Source organism: Bufo bufo, chromosome 9 (genome assembly GCF_905171765.1).
Source record: "Bufo bufo chromosome 9, aBufBuf1.1, whole genome shotgun sequence".
Classification (NCBI taxonomy): domain Eukaryota; kingdom Metazoa; phylum Chordata; class Amphibia; order Anura; family Bufonidae; genus Bufo; species Bufo bufo.
The window spans coordinates 146,532,748-146,554,169 of record NC_053397.1 but is presented as its reverse complement, the minus strand read 5'-3'; the positions used below and the strand labels follow the sequence as shown (position 1 = coordinate 146,554,169).

Here is a 21,422-nt window from a genome sequence, read left to right as displayed (position 1 = left end):
CCTCTGTTTTCCCCTAGGCTGCAAAAATGTTTGATGAAGAAGGTCGGAAAAGATTTTTCACTCAAGAGATGAATAACATTTTGTTAGAGTATGTCAAACTTTTATTTTGCTATGAAAAATGCACATTCAGTTTATCATCTGTTAGCACTGCATTTATGCTCTGTTGGATTTTCTGAATACCCAAAAACTATTTTCAGACTTATTCCTCAGCCATCCATTCACTTCAGAAAGGTAAAGTCTAAAGGATTGAATTCTGGACTCGCTTGACTTGCATTCTGCCTGCTTTTCTTTCTCGTTAATGTCATTGGGGACACAGCACCATAGGTATATGCCCAGCTACCACTAGGAAGCGACACTAGATATCTAAAAGGTTGGCTTCGCCCAGGTGGGCTATACCCTCTCCACAGACCCTAGGCTAATCAGTTTTAGTCTAGAGTGCGTAGGAGGCAGACATGACCTACTCAGTTTTTTGCAGGTGTTGCTGCTTTTTATTTTTTATTTTATTCTTTTATTTCTTTCTTCTGCAGGTCTCTGCCTGCTGCAGGATGGGGCTCCATCGTGGATTACCACTTTTAGTTGCACCCCCTGCGGGCACGTACTTGAAGTACTTACGCCGGTCACCCACTCCCCCATTACTGCATCCACAGTGGCATGCTGGCAATCTCGCGTAAGTGTTGAGTTTGCTGAAGGGGTAACCCTGCGGCACCTGAAGATGCTGGACGGTAAGTATTCTCCCCTGCCTCAAGAGGTTCCCGGGGTTAAACCCCCCTTTTTGGCCAAGGGATGGGATTCATTTTATTTGTGGGGCCTGGTTAGGTCACTCCTTTCCCCTTTTTCTTACCACCCTTGGGTATCCTTCACCTCTCTGGCCACCCATGTCTCTCCCGTCCTTTCCCTTTACTTTAGTCCCCTGGTTCTGCTGGGACTAGGCTGCATCTTCCCCGGCCTGTCCTCGGGCTCCTGGTGCTCCTTTTGTCCCGTTTTTACCCTCCCTGAGCGTCGCTCCTCCTCAGGAGCCCCCCCACCCCCTCACCCATTTATTTATTATTTTATTTTTTTTATTCCAGAGGGCCCCAGGTCTCCAGCGGTTCCAGTCTGCCAATAGCGCACCTTTTCCGGTCACCTCATTAATCGAGGCCCCGGCTTCTTTCTTGGCCCCTCCCTGCTCCTCTCGGCTAATGGGAGGGGTTCACTCCCCCTCCTATCCCAGCCAAGAGTGGGCTTTAACCCTGTTGGGGGAGGTTTCCACTTTACCTCTTTTTCAAGAAGAAAGAGCCTCCATCTTGCCAGCAAACCTCCTTGCATGCTTCTGCAGCTGCTGCACCTCTTCAGGGACCCGGCACCTGTCTGCCTGTTTTTCTTTGTCCGGGCTCCCTATCAGCCCCCATATCCTCCTCCAGAGAGGACTCTCATTCCCAGCCCCCGCTTCTGGTCGCCATGTATCTTACATACGCCCGTTGCGATAAAAAGTTGCCATGCGGTCAGCCTTCCCTGTTTGTGCGCAGTACCTTGCTCCCAGGCCCTTCATGTCTCCCTGACTGGGCCTCTTCCCTGTCCCAAGCCATAGGGAACCTTGTCTGACTCTCCCAATCCATGGTGGAGTTGCTGGACCGCTTGCCTGCCAAAATTGCAGCCGCCTCTGCCCCTCCCAGGGACTCCTCTGCGGACGGGGCACGCTCACATTCAGGTAACTAGGTCCCGTAAACTACCTTGGATTGTCACAACTAAGTCCTGCTCCTCCTCGGCATCCTCCGGTTACCCCAGGACAGGTCTGAGGCTGGTGACGTATTCTTCCCTGCCGCATCTTGCGCCTCCTCGGGGGACTCCTCTGCACCGATTCTGACTCGGAACATAGCATCAGGCATTCTTCCACCATACAGAATCTCTCTGGGTGGTCAAAGACAAATGTCCACTGAGGAACCTCTCCTCTCCAGGGTTGGTACCCCCTTTAGTGGATTTTCAGATGGCACTTCCCTGGCTGCACAGGATATTATCTACACAGGTAAGTCAGCTTGCCGCCTCTCCAGTATGTGGTGCTTTACCCGTCACCGTGTTTAGCATGTCAGTACACCTATGTGGTGTCCCAGGTACATACGCCTTCCCCTTCACAGGGGGTACTCATACCACTGCCAAATGCTGTATCCGGCAGACTTTCCTCGTTCCAAGGTATCTCCTTTTCAGCTGGAGTAATTTCTCTATTCCAGGGCTATATTCAACACACTCTCCTAGTCGGAGAGTGTTCCAGGCCACCGTATTACTTCTCCAGATGCTGTAGCCAGTATACCAGCCTGGGGCTAGCATGCACCACGCAACATCTTATTGGGGGAGCCCTGGTTTACCATATTACTCTTTTATATGGTGAAGTACCTGTATCATCTCCAGCGGCTGTAGCCATTACACCCGTTTGGTTCTAGTGTGCATCACAGGCGAAGTATACCTGCCATGTTCAGTCGCTGTAGCCATGGCACCTGTCTGGCTCTAGTGTGCACCATGCAACCACCTTGCTTCCTTCTTCAGTGGAGTACCTATACCATCTCCAGATGCTGTAGCCTTTACACCTGTCTGGTTTTTAATCTGCATTACACAGCCGTTTTTCTCGCCATTACATATGTCTGGTTCTAGTATGCATCATGCAGTCATTCTACTCCTTTATCAAGCGCAGTACCTATGCCATTTCCAGATGCTGTAGCTATGTCTCCACTCTCATTATCGTGTGTACCATGCAATCAGATTACTCCGATTCAGGCGGAGTATTTATAGTATCTCCAAGTGCTGTTCCCTATTGGTACAATCTGTGGCCCATACGGCTCCTGCATTACTGGGTGTATTTTCCTGGCTCTGTGTGCTAGGCAATCCTGGAGTCCCTCTTCATGCTGATGGTACCATCCGCAGACTCTGTATTCATAACCCTTTTCTATTTCTAGTATGCATCTGGCATCTCATTACCATCGTGCTCGGCAGTGTACTTGTACTATCTCAAGGCGCTGTATCAGACAGGCCATCATGGTTGGAGTATGTACCTGGCAACCGTAGGTTCTCGCCCCTTTTTGGACGGAGTAGAGTTGCAATTCTTAGATCCAGTGTATGGCTGGCTTCTTCAGATCTGACACTCGATGCAGTACCTCCAAGTATTCTCATTGCCCCTGTACTAGGCATGATTTTTACTTTAATGCTTGTCGCGCACCAGACAACCACACGTGCGCAGGTTGTTGGCTGTCATGCTAGATTTTCAACCCCATAAAGTACTACTGTATTCCGCACAGTCGCATTACCCCACTTCATGATGGAGTACTCGCGTTGTTTTTACTGCTTTTCTGCTTTGTTTTCACAGAGTTACATGGTCCAGTCCTGACAGAGTTCCGGGATCTCCACTGAATGCTCTATCCTGCAGGGATACAAAGCATTGTGAGCACCAGCCACTACTGCAGTTTTCTGGTCATCGCTGGAGGTCCTTGCTGATATGGCTGTGACGGGACTAGTGAGCACCTCACACCAACTTGGTGGGTGGGATTTTCCTCTGCTCGCCCTGGTATTGAATATGGTCCTGTAGTTCTTCCATGGTCCAGGCGTTCTTGTACACCCTTAGATTTGCGGTTTAGTGGTGCTACATGACAGTAGTGCCGTCCCCTTGGGCCTTGCCATTTTTGGCAACTGTCAGTTTCTTCCCCCTTCCTTGGGGGTTTCATTGTGCTCTACTGGTAGCTGGTTTCTACATGTCAGTGTAGTCTCTCCTGGCTTCCCCTGGCAAATTCTGCATCCTCTGTGGCCAGTGTCTGGCCTTTTTTACAAAATCCAGGTTGCTGTACTTTCCCATTCCGGAGCAGTGTTATACAGTTTGCTAGCCACTACGCTTGGGATGGTTGGTTAACCATGGCCGATGTGTTTTTTTTTTTTTTTTCCCTTGATAATCTGGCTATTATTGTCCTCATGTGGTCCAGTTCTGTGGACCCTATTTGAGCCTCTGTCTGGGTAATCTTGCTTGGAGTCCCTGCCCCAATGATTCTTTGACCATCTAGCTGGCCGGTTCCCTCTGGGGAATCTACTCGTGGCATCTCTGACCGCACATGCTCTGTATGACAGCTGCTTCTTTGGGCCCGGTTTGGTTCTTTTCAATCCTGGGTCCCCATAGGCTCTTCCCGTCTCCCCAGGTCAAGTACCTGGTATCTGGGAGTTTAATGCTACGGTTTGCAATTTGGATCGTATTGGTCACTCTCTGGATTAAGTTTCCCTAGTTTTGAGAACTGTTTCTCCTTAGGCTGTTTAGAGTCCTCTCCCTTCTACTCCAATATATCTGACGTGTGTCCCTGCTACTGTTTCCCTTTTCCCTGAGCCTTCATGTGGCCAGGGATATCTCTGCTCTTACATTTCACAGCAATATTTTGTTAGTTTTTCGGAGGCTCGATCCTAGCCTCCATTTATTTTTATTTTTTTATGGGACGCAGGTATTTACGTTTCCTTCTCCTGGCCATTACCTAGGACCCCTTCCTCCACCAGGGGTTGGCTGCTTTCTCTAGCAGGATGGGGTTTCCACCTTCTCATAGGGTGTTTCTCTGCCCACATGCCTTGCTGTGGAAGGAGGCTCGCTCCCTTCCCATGGTTCCTCTCTACCCTGGCCTTTACAGGAGGTTGGCCACAGACAGGCCATGTTTTTGGTCTGCCACAAGTTAGTTTTTTCCTTGCTGGGTCCTCTTTCTGGTCGGGTTCCTTTGCTTCTAGGCCTTATAGAAGCGCCTTCCTTTTGCCGAGGGGCGGTCCGCAGGGTCTTTTAGCTGGTTTCCAGGAAGTTTTTTTCTCCTTGGTTAAAGACTGGTCCGTCATTTTTTCTCCTGCCAGGTACCCTCATAATCTAGTCTAATTTTCTTGTGGGGTGTGTCCTCTTATGGATTCTCCTCCTCCTGGAGCATTCTTCCATATGGCGAGCACAAGTTTGTTACCAACAGACGTTGCTGTGCTACTCTCCTGTTTCTTCAGGAGGAACCCTGGTTCTTCCGGACCCTTCCTTGGGCTCTTTAGTGCGCACTTGTTCATCTCTTGGCTCTTGTGCAGGGCATCTGCCTTGCTCCCTATCCCACCACGGGAGGAATCGGGTGTTTCCTGTCACCCGGCTGCTGTTCTCGTTTCCTTTCCCGGTCCAGGACATGTTGGTTCTTCGCTTTAGTTTCTCTCTCCTACTGCTATTGGTACAAACTGATTAGTCTAGTGCAGGGATCAGCAACCTTCGGCACTCCAGCTGTTGTGAAACTACAACTCCCAGCATGCTGCTTTCACTTCTATGAGAGTTCAGAGAACAGCCAAGCAAGTGTGCATGATGGGAGATGTAGTTTCACAACACCTGGAGTGCCGAAGGTTGCTGATCCCTGGTCTAGTGGCTGTGGAGAGGGTATAGCCCACCTGGGCGGAGCCAGACTTTTTAATATTTAGTGTCGCCTCCTAGTGGTAGCTTGGCATATACCCATGGTGCTGTGTCCCCCAATGAATTGAACAAGAAAGGGATTTTACGGTAAGTACAAAAATCCAATTTTTGCAGAGCACTATAGTGCAGTAGACTATGCTATAGTTCCCCTCACACCCCAAAAAATGTACAGAAAGCAGTTCAGATGGACTCCATTGTAATCCTTTGTAATGTATCCCCATGGCAGAAAGCATAGCAAAGTGCTTAAAGGGGTATTCCGGTTCTTTCAAGTTATAAACCTATCCACGGGCCCCCCTCCGTGGTGGAGGTCCCAGTGATAGGGCCCCCAATGATCTAATAGTTATCACAGGGCTTGACAAATTTCCTTGGAATCTAGGAGCCAGCTAAAAAAGTTAGGAGCCCCCCTCCCCGGGGATTCAAATCATTGGTGGGCAGTGCGCCGTCCCCCTCATCCCCGGTATTAAAATCCTTGGAGGGCAGTGCGCCCTCCCTCCCCGGTATTAAAATCATTGGTGGGGAGTGCGCACTCCCCTGTATTAAAATCATTGGTGGGCAGTGCACCCTCCTCTGTATTAAAATCATTGGGTTACTCCGTGTGCATTCCGTTTCCGTATGTTCGTACCTCCGTTCCGCGAAAAAATAGAACATGTCCTATTATTGTCCGCATCACGGACTAGGATAGTACTGTTCTATTAGAGGCTAGCTGTTCCGTTCCGCAAAATATGGAATGCACACGGACATCATCCGTATTTTTTTGTGGACCCATGAGTCCTTAATGAAGAGCTCAGATTAGGAACTGCATGGAGCTTTAAAGGGACTTATCGCCTGCCGTTTAACTAATCAAAAGCGGCTACTGGACCATATACTGTACTCATATGTTCTGAGTATAAATGGTCATGGAGGCAGCCATATTGCTTAAGCCACATGGATCCAGCAAACTGTTGCCTGAAGATGGCTTATTGAATTCTGTGGAAGAGTGTTCTAGGGGTGACCTGTGTAGAAATCACTGTGCAAGGGAGGACAGCTGTGACCACTACCTAGTGTCGCTAGTGGAATTTGTTTTATATTTAAAATATACTGATATGAAAATATTCTTCAGTAAAGTGTTTAGTAGGGATGAGCGGATTTCATATTTTGAAGTTCGTGTGCTGGTTCGTCTTGTGGTATTTACTGAATTGCGTTATGGATTCCGTTACCACGGACCATAACGCAATTCCATGACGGAATGCATAACTGAATGCCTTTAGAGGCATTCCGTCATAATAGAAGTCTATGGCCTGCATAACGGATCCGTCTGGTTTATGTAAACCGGACGGATCCGTTATGCAGGCCATAGACTTCTATTATGATGGACTGAATAACGGAATGCCTCTAAAGGCATTCAGTTATGCATTCCGTCTAGGGCTGCAGTAAACGATTATTTCTTGCCCATATTCATTGGGGCACACAGGAACCGTGGGTATAGCCATGTCCTCTAGGAGGCGTTGACACTAGGCAAAAGCTGTTAGCTCCTCCCCTGGCAGCTCTACCCCCTCCATCCTGGAGAGAGAGCTTCAGTTTTAGCTTAGTGTCAATAGGAGGCAAGACCTCCCTGCCTTATGGAGGGTGGCTTACTTAGCCAATTCTTTCTTTTAAATTTTTCCTTTTTCCCTTTTAGGTTTGGGAAACAGTCGCCTAGCCTCTCTGTTATCCCGGGGAGCGAGGCCAGTGTCGGAGTCCCTCACTGCTCGACCTCCCCACAGAAGCAAAAGGAGGATAAATGGCAGCCTCGCTCCCCTGCTTCCCGCCAGCCAAGGGGTCACCTAGGTCCGCCAAGAAGACCCTCCCGCCATACTAGACTCCTGCCACTCCGGTGCCAGCAGCTGAGGAGGTGACCCTGCTGGAAGAGGTGACCTTGAGGGTCCACTTAGGGAGGGTGAAGAGAAGAGGATGAAGATGAGGTGCGTACACGGGACTAGGTAAGTATGGTTAGCTCTTTCCCCCCTCCCTCTTCCCCTTGGCGGCATCGCTTCTTAGGGTCTATAGGGTTAATAGCACTGGGCTCCACTTATAAAAGCCCCGGACCCTAAGAGACAGGCTCCCTCACTCCCCCCTCGGTGCCAATGGAACTTGGGCACATAGGAGGTTAATTACTTGTCCCCCGGTGTCTGCCCAGTAACCCTGAGGACAGGCTCCCTCTTCCCTCTTGGTGCTGATGGACTTAAGCACATAGGGGGTTAATTCCTTGTCCCCCGCCTGGGTGGCTGATAAATCCCGCTCCCCGATATCCGACTTTTCAGGCGCACTTTCTACATAACATCCGCCCGTTTCGGTAGCGGGCGCCATGCGCCGCTCCAAAAAGGGTTAGTGCATGCGCTGCGAGGCTCTTACTTAGGGTTAGCTCCATTGAGCTTACAGGTGTCCCGAAGGAGGGGCGGTCCCTTCCAGCCCTGCTTTTTCTCCCGGCCCGCGGGGCGGTCTCCTGGAGCTGGTGTGCTTTCCGGTCGGCCGCACATCAAACTTTAGGCCCGGTTCATGGCATCCTAGGCCGCAATTTCCTCCTCGGATATGGGGGGGGGGGGCAGCAGCGCACTGGCGAGAATTCTCCTGCCTAGCGGTCCCCCGCCCTCAGGAGCCACTGGCACCGCCCCTGGTCTGTTTACCCTTTCCTGGCCGGCCACTTCTGTTAGGCCGGTATTGGAAGGGGACACCCCATCTAGATGCAGTGCACTTGCTATATGCAGGATTAACCTCCTTCCTGCCTCTTATCTAGCCTTATTACCGCTGGTAGATCGGTAGTAATGCCGTTGCACCATGTCAGGGTCTCTGTGTTCAAAGACTCCTTCAGCTTTAAAAAAAAAGTCACATTAACCTTGCGTGCCAGACTGGGTCCGTGCTCTATTCCGGACACAGGAGGAGCGGCTGGTGGGTTGATGACTCTCCACCAGTGCAGTACAGTAAAGGACCTTGAAGGTTCCCAATCTGCCCTCCGGGGCAGTTCGGTCGATAATCCTCCGCCTTCGCAATCCAACAGAGGACCTCTAACCGTTCCCAATCCACCCTCCTGGGTCGTTTGTTTCATAATTCTCCATCTGTGTATTCCAATGGAGTACCTCTGAATGTCGCAATCCACCCTCCGGGGTCGCTTGTTTGATTATTCTCCACCTGCGCAATCCAATGGAGCACCTCCTGAACTTCCCAATCCTCCCTCCGGGGTCGTTTGGTTGATAATGTATCACCTGCGCAATCCGATGGATGGGCCTCTAGAAGTTCCCATCCCACCCTCCGGGTAGTTTGGTTGATAAGTCCCCGCCTGCGCAGTCCACAACTGCCAGAGGCGAGGTTCTGAGGGGTAAACCTACGCGCAAGCGGGCCACAGCAAGTCGTCTTTTCTCCTTGAATATCTCTCACCCCCACCCTTCCTCCCTGGGTCACATGCCCCAACACACCCTCCCTCCAGGAGAGGGTCAGTCCAAGATGGGGGGGGGGAATCACTGATTCAGACCCTGACATCAGTCAGGAGCAATCTCCCAGGATTGCGTCTACGGTGGCCAGCAGTACTTCTCGTATGCATTACCCCCTTCCATAGGCAGAGTTATTGCACTTCTACGGGATACAGTACTTGCCTTATACATTCCCCTGCTATTGGTGGACTAAGTACAATAACACGGGTTCAGTGCCGGACGTATTTTTCCCCCTTATGTAGGTGGCAAAATGGCAACTCCGCTGAGTTCAGTACCTGCTGTATGCATTACCTTCCATAGGTGGCGTGATGACATTATCAGTGCTTACAAGGTGTGCTGTATGCATTACCCCTTAGGTGCAATAATTGCACTCTCACTGGGTATAGGACTCGCCATATGCTCTAGTTCCCACCGTGGGCATTAATCCCCCTTCATAGAGCATTCCACCTTCTTAGGTGGAGTAATTGCACTACCATTGGATGCAGTCCCGACTGTTGCACTATACCTTTACATAGGCGGAGTGTTGCACATCACCGTGCTTCCTGTTGCATTACTCTCTTCCACCAGTGATCTACTAGCGGGGGAATAATAAATCATCTTATGATGCCTTAGCTTATTCCAAGTGGGACGTACCATCAGTTAGTACCCGCAGGTGCCCGGTACTCTTCATCTAGTAGTATATGGATGCTGCAAGTGGATACGGTGGCTATTCCACATTGTATCCTTCTTTCTTTGGTGTTGGTTTTGGGCATGATTATATCTTCCTCTGCCTTCTCAGGGGGTTGCCTAGCATCACTTATGTGTCCTAGAGACCCCCATCTCCATGGGCCTCCTCTGTTCCAGTCGGTCATGATATTGTTTGCAGCAATGCGTACTGCGTGCACCATTGCACATAATATGGTGAGTACGTTCCAGCGAGTAAAGTGTGTTTTCACTGACTATATTCTCTATCCTCCACTCCTCCTTCTCTGGGAAGGGGGTTCTGCTGGCACTCTGGTTTAGCTACTACAGCGTGTTCTCCTCCACATGTGCAGCTTACGCTAATGCTCGAATTCGTGGGTGCTGCAGTCGGGCGTCCCCCTCAGGTAGGGGTCTTACCCTGGCGCTAGCTTTGGCAGTTGCTCCTTTTCAGCGCCCCTTCCAGGTAGTTTTTTACGGTACCTCTGCTTTCTGGAGCAGTATGGTGCATGGCTTTTATGGGATAGTCAGGCCTCCCCCCTCAGTTTTGCACTGACGGGTGAGCGCTAGCTACTACTGGGCGAGTGGTATTTGCGTTACCACTCCGTACTAGGGTTCTTACTGCACAGCTCCTTCATCAGGTGGTGGACTCTTCTAGCTCTGCATTCGGTGGCTTATACGGGTGACCCCTCCTCTGCTGAGGTACAGGGCTAGCAATACAGTGGACTTCCCTTGCCTGGCTTCCTCCTCAGGCGGAGTTTAAACCTAGCCTATTCCTCTCCTTCTGTCTTTTCCTCCTCTGGCTCATGATTCATAGCCACCCCGCAAGCCTTGGTAGCTTCTGCGTTACTTCCTTCCCTCATCCGCATGCACAAGGCATTCGTTCGGTGGTCGTCCATTTCCAGACATGCTCCGGTCCCGACCGGTGGACTGTGGCGCCCTCCACATCCCTCCTTCTACAGGGAATCCCTACCACTATACGAAAGCTGCCCTCCTTCTCTCCGGAGTAGGAGATCCGGAAGCATGCGACGTGCACGCCCTGTTTTTCCCCTTGGCAGGAGTTCTCACTACTTACATGTTCCCCACCTTCCCACTCCTACCGGGGTTCTACGACAGATCTAGTGGAGGGCATTCAGACGATCCTAGTCTCTCCGGATTGGCCCCGTCGTGCGTGGTACGCCGACCTCGTTCTCCTTCTAGGAGACATCCCTTAGCCACTCAGAGACTACCTTTTTTTTCTCTGGGTCCGGTCTTCCTTCAGCATCTAAGGTCTCTTCGTTTGACCGCGTGGCTATTTAAACCGCCATTCTGATGTGGAGAGGGTTTTCGCCGGACGTCATCTGCACTATGATTCAGGCCAGGAAGCCTGCATCGCCCAGGATCCCTTATAGGACCTGGAGGTCCTTCCTGGGCTTCTGTGATGGCCAGGGCATTCCCCCATTCCGTGTTTTTTTTTTTTTTTTTTTCTCTATCTCTATCTCGGACCTTGAATTCTCAGCGCTCCACACTTCTCCCTTGAGCCCTTGCAGGAGATCTCACCGACTCCTGTCCTGGAAGGTGGAATTTTCTTGTAACTATCACATCCATCTGATGGGTGTCCGAGTTGGCGGCGCTCTCTTGCAGAGAACCCTTTCGGGTTTTTCACAAGGATAAGGCGGTTCTCTGGCCCATTCCTTCTTCTCCCGAAGGTGGTCTCTGACTTCCATCTCAACAAGACATTGACCTTCCCTCACTGTCCCTCTCCTTCACACCCTAAAGGAAAGGTGTTACGCCATTTGGATGTTGTCAGGGCTCTGAAGATTATAGAAGCCTCCAGTTCCTTCCGGCGTACGGTCTCCCCTTTTTTGTCATTCTGGGAGGTGCTCGCAAGGGATTGGTGGCCTCCATGGTGGCAATCGCACATTGGATTTGGGCTGCAATTGCGGAGGCACACAGTTTTCAGGGCAGGTCCCGTCCTTAGGTGTCAGGGCTCATGCCACCAGACCGGTGGGCGCATCTTGACCTCGGAGGAATAGCGCTTCGGCTGCACAGTTGTGCGAGGCGGCTACTTGGTCCTCCTAACGCACATTCACAAATTCTACCAGATGCATACTTGCGCATCGGCGGACGCTGTCTTGGGCTGCGTGGTCTTGCAGGCGACAGTTCTTAGATGCCTGCAGGGACGCTTGCTTCCATGGGTCTGTGGTCCCCCCCGTGGACTGCTTTTGGACATCCCACGGTTCCTGTGTCCCCCAATGAATATGGGCGAAAAAAGGAGATTTTTGTATAACTTACCAGTAAAATCTCTTTCTCGCTCTTCATTGGGGGACACAGCACCCACCCAGTATTGTTGTTCGACCACAGTTGCGGCAGTGGCTGGTTAGAACCCCGTTGTTGGTTCCTTGGCATTGTTGGTGTTCCACGTTTTTTCATTGGTTTACTTGCCTCTCTTACTGCTGTACACAAACTGAAGCTCTCTCTCCAGGATGGAGGGGGTATAGCTGCCAGGGGAGGAGCTAACAGCTTTTGCCTAGTGTCAACGCCTCCTAGAGGACATAGCTATACCCACGGTTCCTGTGTCCCCCAATGAAGAGCGAGAAAGAGATTTTACTGGTAAGTTATACAAAAATCTCCTTTTTAAAAATCGAGTATTCTATCGATTTTTATTTTTTACGATTAATTGAGTAATAAAAAATGAATTAATAGACTGTTTTCCTTTATAAAAAAATCCTAAGACCCCCCTGCCATCAGTTCCCCCCCAGTGCCATCAGCTTCGCTCCGTTCCCCTAGTGCCTTCAGCTCCGTTCCCCTAGTGCCTTCAGCTCCGTTCCCCTAGTGCCTTCAGCTCCGTTCCCCTAGTGCCTTCAGCTCCGTTCCCCTAGTGCCTTCAGCTCCGTTCCCCTAGTGCCTTCAGCTCCGTTCCCCTAGTGCCTTCAGCTCCGTTCCCCTAGTGCCTTCAGCTCCGTTCCCCTAGTGCCTTCAGCTCCGTTCCCCTAGTGCCTTCAGCTCCGTTCCCCTAGTGCCTTCAGCTCCGTTCCCCCAGTGCCTTCAGCTCCGTTCCCCCAGTGCCTTCAGCTCCGTTCCCCCAGTGCCTTCAGCTCCGTTCCCCCAGTGCCTTCAGCTCCGTTCCCCCAGTGCCTTCAGCTCCGTTCCCCCAGTGCCTTCAGCTCCGTTCCCCCAGTGCCTTCAGCTCCGTTCCCCCAGTGCCTTCAGCTCCGTTCCCCCAGTGCCTTCAGCTCCGTTCCCCCAGTGCCTTCAGCTCCGTTCCCCCAGTGCCTTCAGCTCCGTTCCCCCAGTGCCTTCAGCTCCGTTCCCCCAGTGCCTTCAGCTCCGTTCCCCCAGTGCCGCGCGGAACCATGGACGTGCCGTGGAGTGTCTGGAGGCCTCCTGCTGGAAAGGTGAGTATTGCGAGCCAGCGGGAGACCATGGAGCGGGAGTAATAGCATGCTAATTCAGTAAATACCACAACACGAACCAGCACACGAACTTTTAAATATGAAAGTCGCTCTTCTCAAGTCTTTAGCATAAAAGCTGGATGTCATATGTTCTTTCAGGGTGGCAGTTCAGTAGCTATGGACGTACCTGGGACTTCCTTGCTACTGATGTGTGGATCGAGACTCTAGCCACACTAAATTGTGAGTTAGAGCCCTCTTAAATCAGGTTGGGAATGAAAGCTGAAGTATTATGCAGCTTTCAGTGAGACCGATTTCTAAGTACTATAACTAATGATTTATTGCAGCTAAACCTTGGGCTGATTGCCAGCTTTAAAATAAGACCTGGCATGAATCTCCAGCTGTTACACAGCCTTGTATTTGCCAACATAAAGCAGCCCTACCCTCTTCAGCCAGCTGAGATTTCAAGGAGCTATTCAACTGTACCTGTCCCCAGGGGAAGGATGACATGAACAGGGCATGTTATCAATCCCTGTCACTCATCAATAAATTATCTCTTTCTCGGGTGTTTTTGAGGACATATCCCCACTGACCATGGGGTATAGCTTAGAGATATTACTAGGAGGGACACTATGCAAAAAAAGAAGCTCCTCCTCCTCGGGCTATACCCCCAGGCACCTCCAGGAGAACTTCAGTCTTTGCTTAGTGTCCGTTCAAGGAGGTTGACATTTATTCTTCTCCTGTTTGTTATTTTTTTCTGGTTTCAGATGGGGACGCAGGTCAGCATTGCGCTTTCCTGGCCCCTGTGGAGGGTCTGCCACGGTCTTCTGAAGGTTCCTGGCTACCTCCCATTCCCCCACAGAAGAAAAGTGGATCCAGGCTCGACATGTTAGCTCTGGCATCCCACCAGCTGCTGGGACACCTGCTGCCTACCCTCCACCAGAGCACTGCTCTCCTTGATTGGAGTCAGACATCTGAAGAGGTGAATCCCTGCTGGTCTGGACATCGAGGGAGCATGCTGTGCAGATAACTATTGCCTGCTTCAATCTCCCTCCTTCCCCCCTCCCCCCACCCCTTCATGTCGTCTGTCTGGCGCTCTGTAACCTGAGGTGAGCTAGAGAAGGACCGGCTGGGGGCATTTTTTCCCGTTGGGAGGGGGCCCTTCTGGGGAGGGCTGGTGATTCCACTGACTCTGGGAACAGGTTGCGTCTCCCTACCTGCCTGCAGCTCAGACTATGGCCGCATCGGCGGCAATCTTGGCACTGAAGGAGTGTATTTTATTTTATCTTATGGCCGTTGCGCTTTCTGCAGCTCCCGCCGGCGTGCTCCTCCCGATATTAACCCCCGTTGCGCCGTATCTGGCGAAGGGGTGTATTTTGAAATGCGCGCGCTTATTTCGCGCCGCAATGACGCGTCCAAGGGGGCGGAGCCTCGGCGTCCAGCTCTGTCTCTCCCTACGCCGGAGACTCTGCTGGATTGCGGCCGTGCAGCTCCTCAGTTCTCGGTGACCGGAGACTTCTGCTGTTGCCTGGGTGGTAGGAATTGCAGCAACCTGGTAGGAAATCTTTTTTTGAATACCATCATGCCTAAGCCTTCCAAGGCTTCCTCTCAGGCTCCACTGGAGTCATATAAAATATGCCTTAGGCCTTTTTCTGTCACTGGTTCCTGTGACTCATGCCCTGCTCCTGGACAGGATCAGCCTCCTTCTCTTGCTCAGCCCGGTCCTCCCTCTGCCCCTGCGGATCCAGCGGTACCCGCCTGGGCCTCCGCCATGTCTAATGCGGCAGCTGATCTGGCCTTAGGCCTCTTTCACACTTGCGTTGTCCGGATCCGGCGTGTACTCCACTTGCCGGAATTACACTCCGGATCCGGAAAAACGCAAGTGTACTGAAAGCATTTGAAGACGGAACCGTCTTCCAAATGCTTTCAGTGTTACTATGGCACCCAGGACGCTATTAAAGTCCTGGTTGCCATAGTAGGAGCGGGGAGCGGGGGAGCGGTATACTTACAGTCCGTGCGGCTCCCGGGGCGCTCCAGAATGACGTCAGAGCGCCCCATGCGCATGGATGACGTGATCCATGCGATCACGTGATCCATGCGCTTGGGGCGCTCTGACGTCACTCTGGAGCGCCCGGGGAGCCGCACGGACGGTAAGTACACTGCTCCCCCGCTCCCCGCTACACTTACCATGGCTGTCAGGAGTTTAGCGTCCCGGCAGCCATGGTAACCACTCTGAAAAAGCTAAATGTCGGCTCCGGCAATGCGCCGAAACGACGTTTAGCTTAAGGCCGGATCCGGATCAATGCCTTCCAATGGGCATTAATTCCGGATCCGGCCTTGCGGCAAGTGTTCCGGATTTTTGGCCGGAGCAAAAAGCGCAGCATGCTGCGGTATTTTCTCCGGCCAACAAACGTTCCGTACCGGAACTGAAGACATCCTGATGCATCCTGAACGGATTACTCTCCATTCAGAATGCATTAGGATAATCCTGATCAGGATTCTTCCGGCATAGAGCCCCGACGACGGAACTCTATGCCGGAAGACAATAACGCAGGTGTGAAAGAGCCCTTAGTTGCCAAGACAGCCATGTCCTTCATGGAGCGCATGGCGGCTACTACTCCAGTGGCATCCACCACTCCATCCCCTCTCAGTGACTCTCACAGAGGGCGTCTGACTTCTAAAAGGCAGCGTGAGCGGCAGCATTCCTCCTCGGATGACTCCGCTTCTCCCCCTCGCCTTGAGGCATGCCCGGTTGACTCTCCCCCTCGCAGGGAGCGCAAATCCGATGGGGAATTGTCCGGATCGGACGAAGTCACGGAGCGGGAACCCCTGCCTAAGCTTTCCACCATGGTAACTGAGTTGGTGGCAGCTGTCCGTGACACTTTTAATATACAAGGGGATTCTCCTCCCTCCACTAGTCGGGAGTTCTCCCTTTTTCCACCCAAGAAACAGGAGTCCGCCGTGTTCCCTATTCATGAGGAATTCACTGCGGTCCTATCAAAAGCTTGGGATCGACCTAATCAAAAATTTTCGGCCACCAAGCGTATGGATACGCTTTATCCTTTTCCAGCTGACACAGTGGAAAAGTGGACTTCTTCCCCTAAGGTAGATCCTCCGGTGGCCAGGTTAGCCAAGAACACGGCCCTTCCCGTCCTAGACGGTTCCTCTCTGCAGGATGCGGTGGACAGACGTTTGGATTCACTTTCCAAGTCCATCTTCTCGCTGGCGGGCGCTTCCCTGCGACCGGCCTTTGCGTCGGCTTGGGTCGCCAGAGCCCTTACAACGTGGTTGCAGCGCCACCACCAGGATCTGTCAGAGCAGGACGCCTCTGCAGATACTCTGGATTTTATCATCCAGATGTCTCAAGCGTCTAAATATCTCAGTGAGGCTTCAATGGACATCGGCTCCCTCTTTGCCCGTATTTCGGCCCTCTCTGTCATTCAGCGCAGGGAGGTCTGGCTGAAGGTGTGGGATGCTGATGCCTCATCCAAGCGTTCCCTCGCTAACCTTCCCTTTGAAGGGTCCAGGCTCTTTGGGGCTCAACTAGATGAATTCATTTCTGCCGCAACAGGGGGCAAGAGCACTCATCTACCCCAGTCCAGGACCAAGCGTCCCTTTCGGTCTCGGCCTTCAGGTTTTCGGGGCCAGTCCTTTCGTCGCTTCTCCACTGCCAGGACGCCGTCGTCCTCATCAGCAGGGGGATCCCAGGACTCCCGCAAGAAGCCTTTCTTCAAGCCCCAGCCCTCTTGGTGGCCTCGGGCGCAGTCAGCCCGTCCTCCTGCTCCCAAGCAACCCTCCGCATGAAGGAGTGCCCCCATCCCTCGTGGTGGGGGGCCGTCTGCTCTCCTTTCAACAGGTCTGGAGGGCTCATGTTCAGGACGCCTGGGCTCTGGAAGTGGTGACGTCCGGCTACAAGTTGGAGTTCGCGTCCAGCCCGCCGGAACGTTTTTTCCCTTCTCGCGTTCCGGGGGATCCAGCCAGGGCCTCGGACCTCTTTTTTGCGGTCTCCTCTCTTCTGGACCGTGGTGTCATTTCCACCGTTCCCCCAGAAGAGCAAGGGACAGGTTTTTACTCAAACCTGTTCGTTGTTCCAAAGAAAGAGGGGTCAGTGCGTCCAATCTTGGATCTAAAACTTCTTAACAAGTTTCTACGGGTGCGGAAGTTTCGCATGGAGTCCCTTCGCTCCGTTATTGCTTCTCTGCTTCCAGGAGAATTTCTCGCGTCTGTGGACATTCAAGACGCCTACTTGCACATCCCTATTGCAGAGTCCCACCATCGCTTTCTGCGCTTTGCCATAGGGGGGCGTCATTACCAGTTCGTCGCCCTACCTTTTGGGTTGGCAACCGCCCCTCGAGTTTTTACGAAGATTCTGGCGCCTCTCATGGCGCTTCTTTGCACCAGGGGCATCTCTTTGTTACCATACCTAGACGACATCTTGATAAAAGCTCAGTCTCTTCCACAGGCCGAGGACAGCGTCCGAATCACGGTTCAATCCCTGGAACGGTTCGGATGGCTGATCAATCTCCCCAAGTCCTCTCTGCACCCCTTCCAGAGACTCTCGTTCCTGGGGATGATCTTGGACACCTCGATTTCTCGGGTGTTTGTTCCAGATTCCAAGGCTTCCCAGATTCGTCTGGCAGTGGTGCTCCTTCTACGCTCTCCACGTCCCACGTCCCACCATTCGGGAGTGCATGCGGGTGCTGGGCCTTATGGTCTCCTCTTTCGAGGCGATTCCGTACGCCCAATTTCACACTCGTCCGCTACAACAGATGATCCTAGCCCTCTGGAACAAGAACCCTCGGGGTCTAGACACTCCTGTTCGTCTGTCCCGGCAAGTTCGAGCGTCTCTCCCTTGGTGGCAGTCTCCCCTGAGTCCTTCCTTCCGTTCTCCTGGACGATAGTCACCACCGACGCCAGCCTCATCGGTTGGGGAGGTGTTCTCCGGAACCTCACAGTTCAGGGTGTCTGGTCGACGGAGGAATCCCGTCTCCCGATAAACGTTTTGGAATTGAGGGCGATTTTCCACTCCCTCTCCCATTGGACTCCTCTCCTTGCGACTCGCCCGGTGCGGGTTCAGTCGGACAATGCCACGGCTGTGGCTTATGTCAACCATCAGGGCGGGACTCGCAGTTGGGCAGTAATGCGGGAAGTAGCGAGGATCCTCTTATGGGCGGAGTCTCATGTTCCAGTATTGTCGGCAGTGTACATCCCGGGAGTCGACAATTGGACGGCGGATTTTCTGAGTCGCACCAAGGTGGATCCGGGAAAGTGGTCTCTCCATCCGGAGGTGTTCGAGGACATCTGCCACCGATGGGGCCGTCCGGACGTAGATTTGATGGCTTCCCGGCTCAACCACAAGGTGCCGGTGTATCTTGCCCGCGCTCGAGACCCACAGGCGGGTGGGGTGGACGCGCTGGTATTTCCATGGCAGCGGTTCAGCCTCCTTTACGTCTTCCCTCCGATTCCTCTGTTGCCGAAGGTGCTGCGCAAGATTGAGGCGGAGGGGATACCAACCATTCTCGTCGCTCCGGATTGGCCTCGCCGCGCCTGGTTCTCCAGCGTCGCTCGTATGTTGGCGGATGTTCCGTGGCCTCTGCCCGACAGAGAGGATCTCTTACCTCAGGGGCCGCTCTTCCACCAGAATTCACGGCAGCTGCGTTTAACGGCGTGGCTGTTGAGACTGCCATCCTGAGGAAGAGAGGCTTCTCTGATGCGGTGGTGAGAACCATGATCAGGGCTCGGAAGCCGGCTTCTTCACGAATCTATTATCGCACCTGGAAGGCCTTCCTGGTTTTTTGTGAGAAATCGGGCTACTCGCCCCTACGTTTCTCTGTCCCAGTGGTGCTGTCCTTTCTCCAGTCCGGCCTCGACTTGGGTCTGTCGCTCAGTTCTTTGAAGGGTCAGGTTTCTGCTTTGGCTATCTTTTTTCAGAGGTCCATTGCCTTTTTGAGACCTGTAAAAACCTTCCTGCAGGGGGTGGCGCATTCTGTTCCCCCGTATGTGTCTCTCTTGCCCCCCTGGGATCTCAACTTGGTTCTGCGCGCCCTTCAGGCGGCGCCTTTTGAACCTCTGAGGGAGGTCTCTCTGTTTTTACTCACCTGGAAGGTAGTTTTTCTGGTGGCCATAACCTCCATCAGGCGAGTTTCGGAGCTGGCCGCACTTTCCTGGCCGCACTTTCCTGCAGGATAAGGTGGTGCTCAGACCGGTGCCTTCTTTTTTGCCATAGGTGGTTTCTCCCTTCCACCTTAACGAGGATCTTGTCCTGCCCTCTTTTTGTCCTTCTCCGGCGAACCCCAAGGAATGCGCTCTCCACTCCCTGGACGTCGTCAGGGCCCTGAAGGTGTACCTGGGGGCTACCGCTTCCTTCCTGCGTTCAGACTCTCTCTTTGTGATTCCCGTAAGGGCCTGGCGGCTTCCAAGGTCACCGTGGCGCGGTGGATACGTTCCGCTATTGCTGCAGCATATCGCGCTCGTGGCCATGTTCCGCCGTCGCGGATTACCGCTCACTCCACAAGGGCAGTGGGTGCTTCCTGGGCTAGACGCAATCGCGCATCCGTTTCCCAGTTGTGTAAGGCGGCCACTTGGTCGTCCTTACATACTTTCACAAAGTTTTATCAGTTACACTCTCTGGCCTCGGCTGATGCTGCTCTTGGGCGCAGGGTATTGCAGGCTGTGGTTCCGGTTTGACTACTGGACGTTTATTCCTGGCGGTGTTGGATTTGTTCTTTTTTCCCACTCCATGGACTGCTTTGGGACGTCCCATGGTCTGTGTCCCCCAATGGAATGAATGAGAAAAGGAGATTTTTGTGAAACTCGCCTGTAAAATCTTTTTCTCGTAATTTCCATTGGGGGACACAGCTCCCGCCCCTTTTTTGGTTTACGCCTTATGGTGTGCTGTGTGATGGTTTCCATAGTGTTTTGTTTCCGTTCTCCTTCTCCTACTGCTTTTGCAACGACTGAAGTTCTCCTGGAGGTGCCTGGGGGTATAGCCCGAGGAGGAGGAGCTTCTTTTTTTGCATAGTGTCCCTCCTAGTAATATCTCTAAGCTATACCCCATGGTCTGTGTCCCCCAATGGAAATTACGAGAAAAAGATTTTACAGGTGAGTTTCACAAAAATCTCCTTTTTCCTTCTATTGTCCTGTTATTTCAAGGCGTTTTGTCCTGTTTGGTTGTCTTCTGGTACAAGACACAATAACGATTATCACTAGAAAGAAATATCCAATATATTTCAGACTAATAGAAATAGATTTTCATCAGTCGGAAAATACATTTTCGCTCATTGACTATCACCATAAACAATCATTTTCAATTACCATAGCTTTCATATGCTTTTCTGAAGGGTGTAGAACAGGGGTCTTTTTTTTGTGCCCATATTATGGATCCAGCATCCAGACTGCCTGCAGATCATCAGAACCAGAGGTATAGTGCTCACTTTCTAACCAACTACAGGAGGTTCAGGTTTATTAGGCCTCTTTAACATGAACGATATGGATTGGCTCAAGATGCGTTTAGTGAAACTTGCACCATTTAGCAAGCAAGTTCAGTCAGTTTTGTCTGATTGCGTTCAGTCAGTTTTGTCTGATTGCGTTCAGTCAGTTTTGTCTGATTGCGTTCAGTCAGTTTTGTCTGATTGCGTTCAGTCAGTTTTGTCTGATTGCGTTCAGTCAGTTTTGTCTGATTGCGTTCAGTCAGTTTTGTCTGATTGCGTTCAGTCAGTTTTGTCTGATTGCGTTCAGTCAGTTTTGTCTGATTGCGTTCAGTCAGTTTTGTCTGATTGCGTTCAGTCAGTTTTGTCTGATTGCGTTCAGTCAGTTTTGTCTGATTGCGTTCAGTTTTTTCCGTGCGGATGCAATGCGTTTTGATTCGTTTTTCACTCGTGTGAAAAAAAAAAAACCTGAAGGTTTACAAACATCATCTCCTAGCAACCATCCGTGAAAAACCCATTGCACCCGGACTGCATTCAGATTACATCGAGATGCAATGCGTTTTTTCACTGAAGCCCCATTAACGTTTATGGGGCCAGGGCTGTGTAAAAAAACGCTGAATATAGAACATGCTGCGATTCTTACACAACACAGAACTGATGCGTGAAAAAAAAAAAAAAACGTTCATGTACACAGACCCATTGAAACGAGTGGGTCAGTATTTTACGCAAAATACGGAATGCACGTAGAAATCATCCATATTCTTTGTGGATCTGTTTTGCGGACCGCTAAATACATACAGTCGTGTGCATGAGCCCTTATTGTGAGTCCAAACCAGTAGTGAAGCCTACTCAGAGAGAGATATATAGATATATATATATATATATATATATATATATATATCTCTCTACAGTGGGGGAAATAATTATTTGACCCCTCACTGATTTTGTAAGTTTGTCCAATGACAAAGAAATGAAAAGTCTCAGAACAGTATCATTTCAATGGTAGGTTTATTGTAACAGTGGCAGATAGCACATCAAAAGGAAAATCGAAAAAATAACTTTAAATAAAAGATAGCAACTGATTTGCATT

The 21,422-nt window shown here is 51.5% G+C and overlaps 1 protein-coding gene across 2 annotated transcripts in view; it reads left to right on the top strand.

Annotated features, from left to right (window-relative positions):
• UBN2 (ubinuclein 2) overlaps positions 1 to 21,422 on the top strand; it is a 140,805-nt gene that overhangs the window by 29,319 nt on the left and 90,064 nt on the right. For both annotated transcript variants that reach the window (XM_040406645.1, XM_040406644.1), the window contains one exon: positions 18 to 88. In XM_040406645.1, the coding sequence (XP_040262579.1) occupies positions 18 to 88 (71 nt within the window). The remainder of the gene's footprint in view (positions 1 to 17; positions 89 to 21,422) is intronic.